An 11,972-nucleotide genomic window follows, 5' to 3' on the forward strand; every position below is an offset into this window, starting at 1 on the left:
GGCCGGGGGTCCGGCCAGCGGGAGTCGCAGGTTTTCTGCTCCCCTCCCCCGCCCGCCGCGGTAACCCCGAGAGAAGTCACGGCTCCCCGAGCTCTGCGTGAGTGGGGACAGAGCAGGGCTTGCGCGCGAGCGGCAAGGCGACGGGGGCGTGCGTCCGCGGGCGAGTTTCCTTTTGACCCAGTTGCCTGAGAACTTTTCAGAAGTTCCTCGCGTGGCCGGAGCAGGTGACATTTGTCGCCTTCCTCCTCGGGCTCCCCCCTCGGGGAGGCTGCGGGAGCTGCGGCGTGTGCCGGGCGCCCCCGGCCGGCGGGGGTCAGGGAGGGAGTGGAGGGATGAGCGAACAGGGAGGCGCGGTGAGTCACGGACCCCGGGAGGGAGGGAGGGAGGGATTGTGTCGTAGGCTCACCTGTTTGTCAGTCGCCGTCACTCTCAGAGGCCACTGCTGTGAGTCACGGGCGCAGCTACACCGGCCACCCGCAGGCACACGTAGACTCTCTCCCACGCACTTCTCCTCCTTCCGCAGCACGTACTTCCTCCCCTTCCTCAGTTTCTCCTCCCCGGGGCCCATTCACAGGCACGCACTGTGGAGATGCCCACACCACAGCCATAGTCACACACTTAGTCACTCCCGCTCCTGGCACAATCACACACAGCCGTAGCCCACACTCCTGACACCAGAGAGTCCCTCCCCGTCTCCTGCTGCCCACCCAGCACCTCCACCCAGAAGTCTCAATCCTTTTGGAGAGTAACTCATCACCTCCCCCGACCCAAATCCTTGACAACCCTGTCCTCTTCTTTCACCACATCCCAGTATCTGCCTTTCTCCTATGCCCTTGGCCTGTCCTCTCACCTGGCCCTGGCAGCACCTCCAACCGGTCACACCCCCTCCACTCCCGGTGCTGAGCCACGTTTTTAAAATGCAAATCTGGCATTGTCACTCCCTAGTTAAGCCCTCTGTGGCTTGCCGTGCCCTCAAGCTAAAGCCTGCCCTGGAGCCCAGGATCAGCCTCGCGGGCTGCCCCTCCTCCGATCACACTCTCCTGGTACCTCCTCCTGTTCCTTACCCATGCGGAGTCCCTATCTGGAACTCTGCCTACTTTCCTTCCTCAAAGAGACCTACCTTCACCCCAGCCGTACCCTGTCTCACCCTTCAGACCCTCCATCCCAGCAACCCACTCTATTTGTCCTCCCTGCTCAACTCAGAGCTTCAAGAGGGCCGCAGTTGTGTAAGTCTTGCTCCCTGCATGCGCGAGTGCCTGCCACAGTGCTTGGCACGTATTTGTTGAGCTTGGTGCCTATTTGTTGAATGAATGAATGAATGAATGAGAGAGGGAAGAAGGCCTGTCTTAGGTGGAGGAAGCAGTCATTGTCAGGTGCAATGTCCCTTCTGCAGGAACAAGTGCCTCATGTAGCCAGCATACATTTGGCACCTATCCAGTGCCAGGTCCTGAAGGCCAAAGCCGAGGAGCCATCCCCTCCCCCAGCTCTCCTTCAGAGGGATGCTTGGGGAGGAAGTGCCAAGGCTTTCGGTCTGTCCTCTCTGGGCCACTCAGGCTGGTTTTTCAGTGGGGACTAGAGGTGCTGGGAGGTGCCCTCCCCTTCTCCTGGGAAGTTGTTCCTGAGGGACAGGGGTCATGTGACCCCAAGTGTTTTGGGGGGACTGGCCAAGGCCTGGGGCTCAGAGGTTAAAGGACACATTCTTCAGATTCCTGAAGGGGGATGGAGGCAGCTAAAGGTGCCCCCCTCCCTAAGACTGGCTTGGGCTGAGGCCTGGGGCACTGGTGGGACTGCCGAGGTGGACAGAGGAGTTGCTGTGACTTTTTCAAGCCCCGCCCCCACTTCTCGAAAACAGCCCTTGGTTGCTTGGTGCCCAGGGGTGAGGTGGCCTTTCCTGGATTCGCATAGTGTGACCTGAGTGTGTGGATAACTGTGGCCAGTTGAGTGGGGGGTTGTCAGTGCCTGTGTGTGGTGGCAGGAGGGCTGCCCGATTGTCAGGGCTCAGATCCCAGAAGAAGCCTGGCTCTCTGATTCAGGGCCTGTCTCTGGGGTTCCTCGGCGGTGTGGTATTTCTGTCCAAGCCAGCTCCTGGGAACTGCTTTTCCTTCCTCCAGGACCCTAGGGAGGGGGCTGTGCTCACCCTGGGAACACTGCCATGGTCAGAATCCTGATTCCTGGGTAGCTGCTGAGGGCCCCTCCCCCCACCTCTGACTCACTGTCTGACACTTTTCTTAGATTCTCACTATCTTTCATTCCCTCTTGGCCTCTCCTTGTCTCTAGCTCAGTCTTTTTGTCTCATCTCCTGCCTCTGCCTCTTAGCCTCTGGATTCCCACGTGGAACAGAGGAACACGAGAACCAGGGGCACTTCCCCCGCCTCTCCAGAGGAGTATCAGGGAGGAGGTAATTTCTCATTTCATTCCTGCGCTGCAGATTTGGAAGGGATTGTTCATCACTAGAACCTGCAGCATGACTGTAGCTTCCCTGTGTCTCTGTTTCCCTGTCTGTAGGCTTGGAGATCATAACCTCCTCACCTTAAGTTCTCTTTCTGTGGACATCCCTTAGGCAGAGCCGCAGTGTGTGGCTGAGCCTGCTTTCCTGACATCTCTCTCCATCTGTTACCTCTTGGGGAACCGGGGAGCCTCCTGGGATTGCGTACATTGGCACCTGCCTGCAGCCTGAGCTTCCCTCTCTTGCCCTCAGAGCCACCCCTTTTGAGCACCATTCTTGCTTGTACCCTCTGGCACAGCTGGAGGATAGACATGTGATTCTCCTCCTGCCCCTCTTAAATTAACTGTGACAGGAGCAGGAGAAGGTCACAGTGACCAGTCGCCCTCAGCAACCTCATGTGTGTAAGATTGCCTGTGCAATTGGGTCTATACCCGATATGCAGGGCTAGTCTGCTTACCTCTGGTATTATCAGGTGCCCTCTCTATGCCAGACTCTGTCCTAGACATGAGCACAGGGGCAGCCAGACAGAGATGCCCTCAGCGTGAGGCAGATGAGCAGTGAGGCCCCTGCAGTCTGATCAGATAAAGTCTGTGATGGGGAAATACCAGGGTTTTGGGGAGCTGTCTTACTTTGGGCTGCTGTAATAGAAAGTCCACAGACTGGGTGGCTTAAACCAAAGATTTATTTTTCACACCTTGGGAGCCTGCAAAATCCAAGATCAAGGCTCCAGTCAGCCTGATGAAGTCCCTCTTCTTGGCTTGCAGATGCACACCTTCTTGCTGGGTCTGAGCTCACATGTTGGAGAGGGAGACCATCTCTTTTGTGTCACTTCTTATAAAGGTGCTAATAAGGTATCATTCATGGCCTGATTACGCCCCAAAGGCCCACCTCCAAATACCGTCACACTGGGGATTCAGTCTCAACATAAGAATTTTGATAGGATACAAATATTCAGTCCCTAGCAGGAGCACAGAGAGGCAGGAGGAAGGAGTAGGAGAGTCAGGAGGCCCCTCGAAAGATGACTTTCTGAAAGGGAATGAGGCTGGATTGTTCCAGCTTTGCAGAGGCCAGGAGGTGAGCGCCATTGTGGGAACTGCAAGTTCAGCTGGAGTATAGAGAGCAAGGTGGGGAGAGGGAAGCAGTGGCCAGGTCAGCTTCGGCTTCTTGAATTCTGGACGTGATCCTAATGTAAAGCTTCCCCAAGGGGAGCTATAGAGGCTATAGAGTGGTTCTAGGTGTGGCAGTGGCAGGTAAATGTGTGCTTTAAGAAGGTCATTCTGGCTGTAGGATCAAGAATGGCTGGGGAAAGAGGAGGGCAGGAGCAGAGGGACATGGGGTAGCTGCTGTGGGGACAGAGACATGTTAAGGTTAGTAACGTTTTAAATTGATAGTAACTTAAATGCATAAGTATATAAATCTTATGTGTCCATAAGATGAATGTTTACAATTTGAGAGTTCCATGTAACCGCCATGCAGATGAACATAGAACTTTTACAGGTCCCCCAGCCCTTCCTATCCCCGACCCCAGAAAATTTCCCTCATGACTGTCTCCAGGGTGTCCTTCTCCCTCCCTTGGGGAACCACTGCTCTGACTTATATCATCACGGAGTAGTTCTGCCTTTTTTTTGAACATTTGCATATATCTTGTGTCTGGCTTCTTTCACTCGGCATGATGTCTGTGAGATGCATCTGTGTCATGTGCATCCAGGAGCTGGAGCTCTTTTTTTTTTTTTTTTTTTCCCCAGTGTGGAATAACACATTCACTGAGCACTTATCACTAATCTAAGAACATGTGACATGTATTGATGCTTCTCAACCTCCCAACCTTATGAGGTCTTAAGACAAAGAATTGGAGGCACAGAGAGGTTAAGGAACTTGCCCAGGATTACCCAGCCAATTAATAGTGGAGCCAGAGTTCAAAAGCAGGTAGTCTGGTTCTGGAGCCGAAGTTCTTAACACTATGCCACGTGGCCTCCATTATACCTACTGGGTCTGTCCCTGGCTTTGTGTGGATTAAATGGATTTACGTGAACTCCCAGGCATGGGGTGCCTGGATGTAGATGGAGGGAGAGAGAGGAAGGAGTTGAGGATGACTGCAGGTTTCTGGCTTGAGTGACTGGGTGGGTGGTGGGGCTGTTACTAAGATAGGGAACACAGGAAGAGGAACAGATGGCATGGGGGGTGGGGAACAGAGACAAGGGGTTCGATTTGGGGCCTGCAGAATTTTATGTTTCTAGGGGATGGCTGGGCGGAGACACCAAGTGGGCAGCGGGTCCTGGGGGATCTCAGGCTGGGTGTGTGGTGAAGGAGGCGTTCACGGCCCTGTAGATGGCATCTGGAACCTGGGAAAAGATGGGGTCTCTTGGCAGGATGCAATGGGGACAGGATGTGTGGGTGGTGTTTGTCCATATGTGTGTTTCCGTGTGGTCTGTGCATGTGTGTACACGTGTGTATGCCTGCCTCCGGGTCATGAATCCCCCACCTCCTGGGAGAGCCTGCAGGTCAGCTGGGAGCTGGGTTGTTTTTGTTTGTGGTTTGACCCTGCGGGGAGGGGGGGGTGCCAAGCCTGAGAAACTACCCACGGAGAAGCCCCCGGAAACATCTGTGAGTCTTCTTCCCCCAGGCCCAGGGTGGGGGATTGGCCAGGGAGGGAGATTTTCTTGCTTCTCTCACGCTTGCCTAGGGGAGGCTGTCCCTGGGGTAAACATTATCCAGTTAGTAAGGTTGACAGCAAACCCTACAGGATTCGGGGACTTGGTAGGTGGCTGGGCAGAGGGGGAAGGAGTGCTTGGAAAGGACACCTGAGTAGAGGAGACCAAGACAGCCTTCTGGTTGGTTTTTCCTGTTCTCTCTCATTTCCTGTGATGGCAGTGGGGGAAGGGTTCCCCAGCACTGGGGCCTCGGCCTCAGCTTCAACTTCCTTTCCCTTTCCCTCTGGTGACCTCCCCGAAGGCCCAGCTGGAGCAACAGACACAAGGTAGCTGTACTCAGCGTTTGGGATTGAGTCTTCTGGGGCTTGCCAGACCTTGGGAAGGGCCATTATTCACTGAAGCATTCCAGGGCGGGAGCCCCAAGTCTCTTCTGCTTGGATAAGGCCAGCCAGCTGTGGGAGTGAGTCTCTGGTTATACTTCTGCTGAAGGCCGAGACTCTCACACGGGAGACAGTGTTGTGTTGTGGGGTGCTCCATGTCACGAAGCCACAGACAGGAGAGACTTTGGACATTAGGATCAAATGAGATGTGAAAGAGACAGCCTGAGTGGCTGTGGTCACACAGGCCTGGAGGCAGGAGACTTCTTGACAGTGGAGCGGGGGTTTCTAAGGGAAAGTCTGAGAAGCTCCCACACCGGGAGGGGAAGGGCTCAGAGACTACTCCGTCTACGAGTGGAGGCCAACGTCAAAGCCAGCCTGTTCCCCAGAATGCCTGGCTAGCCTGGAGCAAGGGCCCGCAGCCCTGCCTATGTGCAGGGTGGCGTGCCTGTGTGAGTGTGCTGGAGGAGGAGGAGGAAGCAGAGCCACCATACCATGGCCGTGCGGGCTGTGCGGGCTGGAGGGCGTACACACACACACACACACACACACACACACGCACACAGGCACACAGATGCGAGCTGTGTGAATCACCCAGCCTATGAGTCAGCCCCCAGGATTCCTGTCGGGGAATGAGTGAGACCAGGCTGAGGTCTGTCAGTCCATCTGTTGGTCTGTCTGCCTCCTTCCCCTGTTGGTGTGGATGCGTGTGTGTGTGTGTGTGTGTGTGTGTGTGTGGTAGGAGGTGGTGGGGAAGGTACCTAGTGCTTGGGAAGGCTTTGGGCAGAGGTGGGAGTTTGACGCATCAGGCCATGGATTTGAACATTAGTTTGGAGGGAGGGAGGTGCTGTGTCTTGTGCAGAGATCCTCCTGGAGACTGTCCTCCGCCACACAGCGCTCCACAGGCAGGGCTGGAGGGCAGAGGCCAGTTTCTGGGATGCCTTGGAGGGTCAGTGGGAGGGATGATGACCCTGGCTGGAAGCCCACCTGCTGTTGCCTGCCTGCCACTTAGAGCTTTCTCATTCCCATTCCAGGCTGTCTGTCCCCAGACCCCAGAGCACCTCCGGCACCACCATGACTGGGCTGTTGAAGAGGAAATTTGACCAGCTGGATGAGGACAACTCCTTGGTCTCCTCCTCCTCCTCTTCCTCTTCCTCTGGGTGCCAATCTCGCTCCTGCTCCCCAAGCTCAAGCTCTTCTGTCTCCCGTGCCTGGGACTCAGAGGAGGAAGGCCCCTGGGATCAGATGCCCCTGCCTGACCGTGACTTCTGTGGCCCCAGAAGTTTCACCCGTGAGTCCTCCCTCCCCTGGGAATTCCATCACCTGCCTTCCTTCCTGAAAGATGAAATTTAGAGGTCCTTGACAAAATGCCTTTGGCCTCTGGAGGTCACGTCCCCATGGAGGTAGCTCTCACGAGCTGTGATACAGTGGTCACTCAGTGCCCACTGTCCAGGGGCACCTGAGCCCAGCCAATTCACCTTTGACCTTGGGAGTAATGACATCCAGGATGCAGCTCTGCAGAGTGCCCTCAGGGCCTTCCCGGCCTGGCCCCTCCCTTCTGTTCCAGTTTCGTTTCTCCAATGAGCACCCTACCCTCCTACAAATGGAACTGCTGGAGTTCCCCGCCCGCCCCATGCTTCTCTGCCATGGGGCCTGTCAAGCCGGTCCCTCTCCTGTCAAGATGCTGTCCATTTTGCCTGAACATAGTGAAAAGGGGTTTTTCCTGGTTATTTTCAAGCTTGCATAATTGTGATTCCAGACTGACGAACGTGGCCCTAGAGCAGTGTTTCTGGACCTTATTTTTCATTATTGTTCCCCAGGAAGCCTATTAAGACATTTTCTCCTTAATTTCCCCCCCCCACCATGAAATTTTAATACAATAGATGTGCTGTTTACCTTTTTATGTACTGTATGTATATCTGTGCATTACACATAAAAAGAATATCATTTTTAGCACATGTGATCTAACAGTATAAACAGAAAACCTTTTAGAAGGGAATTCCCCCTGGTAGCTGGGTATAAAATTAATACAGTAAGTTGAAATATATGGAATTTCCAATATTTCACCATTACATGGTAATTTATTATGGTTCAACCTAATGAAAATACCAGTACGTAGCTTACTAATCAAAAAACATTAACTTGTAAAGGGAAAGCCTTTTTAAGCCTGTTGCAGAACACAGAAATCCTACAAATCAATAAAAAACAATAGAAAACTGTACAAAGGACCTGTACATGGCTAATAAACATAGCAAAGATGTTTAATCTTACAAATACTGTCATTTAAACTGGAAAATAACAATAAGCCAGTGCTGACATGGGTGTGATGTTCAGTTTCAGCTGCTCCAGTCCCAGCCACACAGGCTCCTAAATTCACATTTCTTTTTTCAAAGTGGGCGGAGAGGGAGGAGGGGGAAGGTGGGAGGCGGGAGGGCAGTCTGGCATGATCTTCCTGGAGGTATGTTGTGCCTCACTGAAAACTAATTCCCAGCATCTTTGCCTGCTTTCCAGCCCTGTCTATCCTGAAGCGGGCTCGCCGGGAGCGCCCAGGCCGTGTAGCCTTTGATGGGATCACCGTCTTCTACTTTCCCCGTTGCCAGGGCTTCACCAGTGTGCCCAGCCGTGGTGGCTGTACTCTGGGTATGGCCCCTCGCCACAGTGCCTGCCGCCGCTTCTCTTTGGCTGAGTTTGCACAGGAGCAAGCCCGTGCACGGCACGAGAAGCTCCGCCAGCGCTTGAAAGAGGAGAAGTTGGAGATGCTGCAGTGGAAGGTAGAGAGAGCCCTCTCCGTGGCCCACCTCCTAAGGCAGTTCCTGGAGTCCTAACCTCGAGGGGTGGGTGTACCAGGGGTGGGTGCTGACTTGCTCATTATGTATATGGGGAAACAGGCCTGTGGGCCTAGTGATTGGCTTGATTGGAGTCTGTTGCCTGGGTTGTCTGCAAACAGGAGGCACAGAGGAGGGCTTGTGTCTGTTTGCTGCAGGGGCTGGGGGCATGATACCTGAATCCGAACTTGAACTTTTTGGAGAGGGGGATGTGAAGCTGATATGAATTAGGGGGGTGCGTATCTGTCTGGTTAGGAAAGGGAGTCTGTCCATGATCTAGGGAATGCCATGAGTAGGATATCTCTTTTTTTTTTTCCACATGCCCTGAGGACTGTATTCTTGGCTGTCCTGTTCACTGTCGTACACACAGTGCCCATCACAGATTAAGCACGAGTAGTGGGAGGGTAAGCACATGGGGAGGGTTTGTCTAGTGACAGTAGGGCTAAGCCCATGTCCACGTCTGTACCTCTCACATACCTCTTTCCTGTGGATGCAGCTTTCGGCAGCCGGGGTACCCAAGGCAGAGGCAGGGCTATCACCTGCGGTGGATGCCATTGATGACGCCTCTGTGGAGGAGGACTTGGCAGTCGCTGTGGCAGGTGGCCGGTTGGAAGAAGTGAGCTTCCTACAGCCCTACCCAGCCCGGCGACGTCGAGCTCTGCTGAGGGCTTCGGGCGTGCGAAGGATCGATCGGGAGGAGAAGCGGGAGCTGCAGGCGCTGCGCCAATCTCGGGAGGATTGTGGCTGTCACTGCGATAGGATCTGCGACCCTGAGACCTGCAGCTGCAGCCTAGCAGGCATCAAGTGTCAGGTGTGGTGGCTGGACTGGGCTGGGATGGGGAACCTGAGCATGGGGACTTCTTTGCACTCCACAGTAATCCTCACTTGTACCTCTACTTTCTGTGCAGATGGACCACACAGCATTCCCCTGTGGCTGCTGCAGGGAGGGCTGTGAGAACCCCATGGGCCGTGTGGAATTTAATCAGGCGAGAGTTCAGACCCATTTCATCCACACACTCACCCGCCTGCAGTTGGAACAGGAGGCTGAGAGCTTTAGGGAGCTAGAGGCCCCTGCCCAGGACAGCCCACCCAGCCCTGGTGAGCAGGCCCTGGTCCCTGCTTTCCCACTGGCCAAGACCCCCATGAACAATGAGCTGGGAGACAACAGCTGCAGCAGCGACATGACTGATTCTTCCACGGCATCTTCCTCAGCATCAGGCACTAGTGAGGCTCCTGACGGCCCTACCCACCCAGGCCTGCCTGGCCCTGGCTTCCAGCCTGGCGTTGATGACGACAGCCTGGCACGGATCCTGAGTTTCAGTGACTCTGACCTCGGCGGGGAGGAGGAGGAAGAGGAGGAAGGGAGTGTGGGGAACCTGGACAACCTCAGCTGCTTCCATCCAGCTGACATCTTTGGTACTAGTGACCCTGGTGGCCTGGCCAGCTGGACCCATAGCTATTCTGGCTGTAGCTTCACATCGGGCATCCTGGATGAAAATGCCAACCTCGATGCCAGCTGCTTCCTAAATGGTGGCCTTGAAGGGTCAAGAGAAGGCAGCCTTCCTGGCAACTTAGTGCCACCCAGCATGGACGCTGGCCAGAGTAGCTCAGTGGATCTCAGCTTGTCTTCTTGTGACTCCTTTGAGTTACTCCAGGCTCTGCCAGATTATAGTCTGGGGCCTCACTACACATCACAGAAGGTGTCTGACAGCCTGGACCACATCGAGGCACCTCACTTCCCCCTGCCTGGCCTCTCTCCACCTGGGGATGCCAGCAGTTGCTTCCTGGAGTCCCTCATGGGCTTCTCCGAGCCAGTCGCCGAAGCCCTAGATCCCTTTATCGACAGCCAGTTTGAGGACACTGTCCCAGCATCTCTAATGGAGCCTGTGCTGGTGTGAGGACCAGGATGCCTTTTCCCAGCCCCAAGGGACCTGTTGCTGCTTTCTTGTAATTGTGGGGCTCCCCAGAGTCTCTGTAACAGTCTCCCACTGGCTGGCTCACTCACAGGTGCCATGCGCACACTCCTGGTTTTCATACAGTTCTCTGGATTTATTTATTTGTTTTAACTTTTCTGTGCTGAAGAGAGGATTGGGGGGAGGGGCTTCCCGTTTCAGCTGCCCGGACCCCCACACCCACAGTTTGCTCTTCCATCTCCACAATGTGAGCCTGGAAGAGGAGAAAATGTGGCTCCTCTGGAGCTTGGCAGACCACTTTTCGGTCTTTGCATGATGTTCCTTAGCCCAAAGATGGTGAGACAGGGCTGAAATCAGGTGGCTTCTGCCATGCTGAGCCCTAGACCCATGGGTGGCTAAATCCTCTGGACTGTGAAGACTATAATTTATTTCCATAATTTATTTGGAGATTGAGGCGGCTTTGGTTGCACCTCTCTGGCTGGTGGGTAGTGCCGGGGTGGGGTGGGCACAGGCCCTCAAGGAGCCCCTTTTGCCTTGTAGTCTTACACCTTGCCCTGCCTGGGCTTTGGTGCAGACTGGGTGTGGATTTGAGCTCTATGATCTGTGTTTGCTGCCTGGCTCCTGGATGGCTATGCAGGCAGGTGCTGGCCAAGGACATCATCTAGGCAGGGGGAGAGGCTGGGCTAACCAGCTGTGACCAAAACTCCCTTCTGCCCCACCCTGCCCCCTCCACTTCCTGCCCTCTGTTCCATCTTCCCCTTCCCCAAAGGCCGTAGCCTTTATTCCAGGCCCAGGGATGTAGGAGGGGGAAGGAGGAAACAGGAGGCCCAGAGAGGGCAAAGGGCCTACCTCGGGCGCGAACCATGCCCCAGACTATTATCTCAGGGCTTTCTGGGCACTGCACTTTGGCCTGGCCCACCTGTCCATGCCCTGAGGCCATTTGGTGAGGGGTGACTCCTGAGGGCTTTTATACCCTTTGTTTGCTAATGTTTAATTTTGCATCATAATTTCTACATTGTCCCTGAGTGTCAAAACTATAATTTATTCCATTTCTGTGTCAGTGCCAAGAAACGCAGGCTCTGGGCCTGCCCCCTTGCCCAGGAGGCCTTGCCAGCCTGTGTGCTTATGGGAACACCTTGTACCTGAGCTTACAGGTACCAATAAAGAGGCTTTATTTTTAACAATGTGGTCTGTATTTCTGGGGTGGGAAGCAGGGGTACACCCTCAGGGGAATTGGGGATGGGGGGACAAGCCCTGCAGAGGGCAGTATGGACACAGGCTGTGTCGGGGGGTAGAAGTAGGCATACCCAGCATATTGGGCCTCTTTCCAGGCAAGCCAGTCAAGTTGGAGGCAGGAAGCCAGCTGAGAGGCTGACCAGGCAGATAGAGCACTTTTTCCTTTGGATTAACCTGTTCCTCTACAGTGGTGACCTGGGGTGGTGGGGAGGAGCAGCAACAGGGTCTTCTGACGGGGCCATCTGCTGGGGATGGTTAAGGGCACCCTTCTTCCTACACACCCACACTGAGCTGAGGCCTTGTCCTGAGGGTGAATTCACCAACCTGGATGGAGGCAGGGCAAGGGGATATGCCTGGTCAAGGCCTGGTGATGGCCTTACATAGCAGCTGTGGTCCATGAGGACTTGAGCCAGGGGGTCAGCGGGAAGGGCAGGGGGGAAGCTGCAGAACCTCATCCATCTGCACCAGCCAGACCTGTCTGACCTGTCCCTGGCAGCTCAGCTGGGCTGCAGGCCAGAGGAGTA

The 11,972-nt window shown here is 54.8% G+C and overlaps 1 protein-coding gene across 2 annotated transcripts in view; it reads left to right on the forward strand.

The window, feature by feature from the left end:
* Positions 1–11,393, forward strand: part of CSRNP1 (cysteine-serine-rich nuclear protein 1) — a 12,990-nt gene extending 1,597 nt beyond the window's left edge. Inside the window, exons 2-5 of one of the 2 annotated variants that reach the window (XM_011999467.1) lie at positions 6,509–6,765; positions 7,986–8,245; positions 8,796–9,110; positions 9,208–11,393. In XM_011999467.1, coding sequence (XP_011854857.1) covers positions 6,549–6,765; positions 7,986–8,245; positions 8,796–9,110; positions 9,208–10,197 — 1,782 coding nt within the window. In that variant the 5' untranslated portion in view covers positions 6,509–6,548 and the 3' untranslated portion in view covers positions 10,198–11,393. Of the gene's footprint in view, positions 1–6,501; positions 6,766–7,985; positions 8,246–8,795; positions 9,111–9,207 lie in introns of those variants that run through there. The other variant, XM_011999466.1, reaches the window with a different exon arrangement.
* The last annotated feature ends 579 nt before the right edge of the window (positions 11,394–11,972 follow it).

Source organism: Mandrillus leucophaeus, unplaced genomic scaffold (assembly GCF_000951045.1).
Source record: "Mandrillus leucophaeus isolate KB7577 unplaced genomic scaffold, Mleu.le_1.0 Scaffold595, whole genome shotgun sequence".
NCBI classification, from domain to species: Eukaryota; Metazoa; Chordata; class Mammalia; order Primates; family Cercopithecidae; genus Mandrillus; species Mandrillus leucophaeus.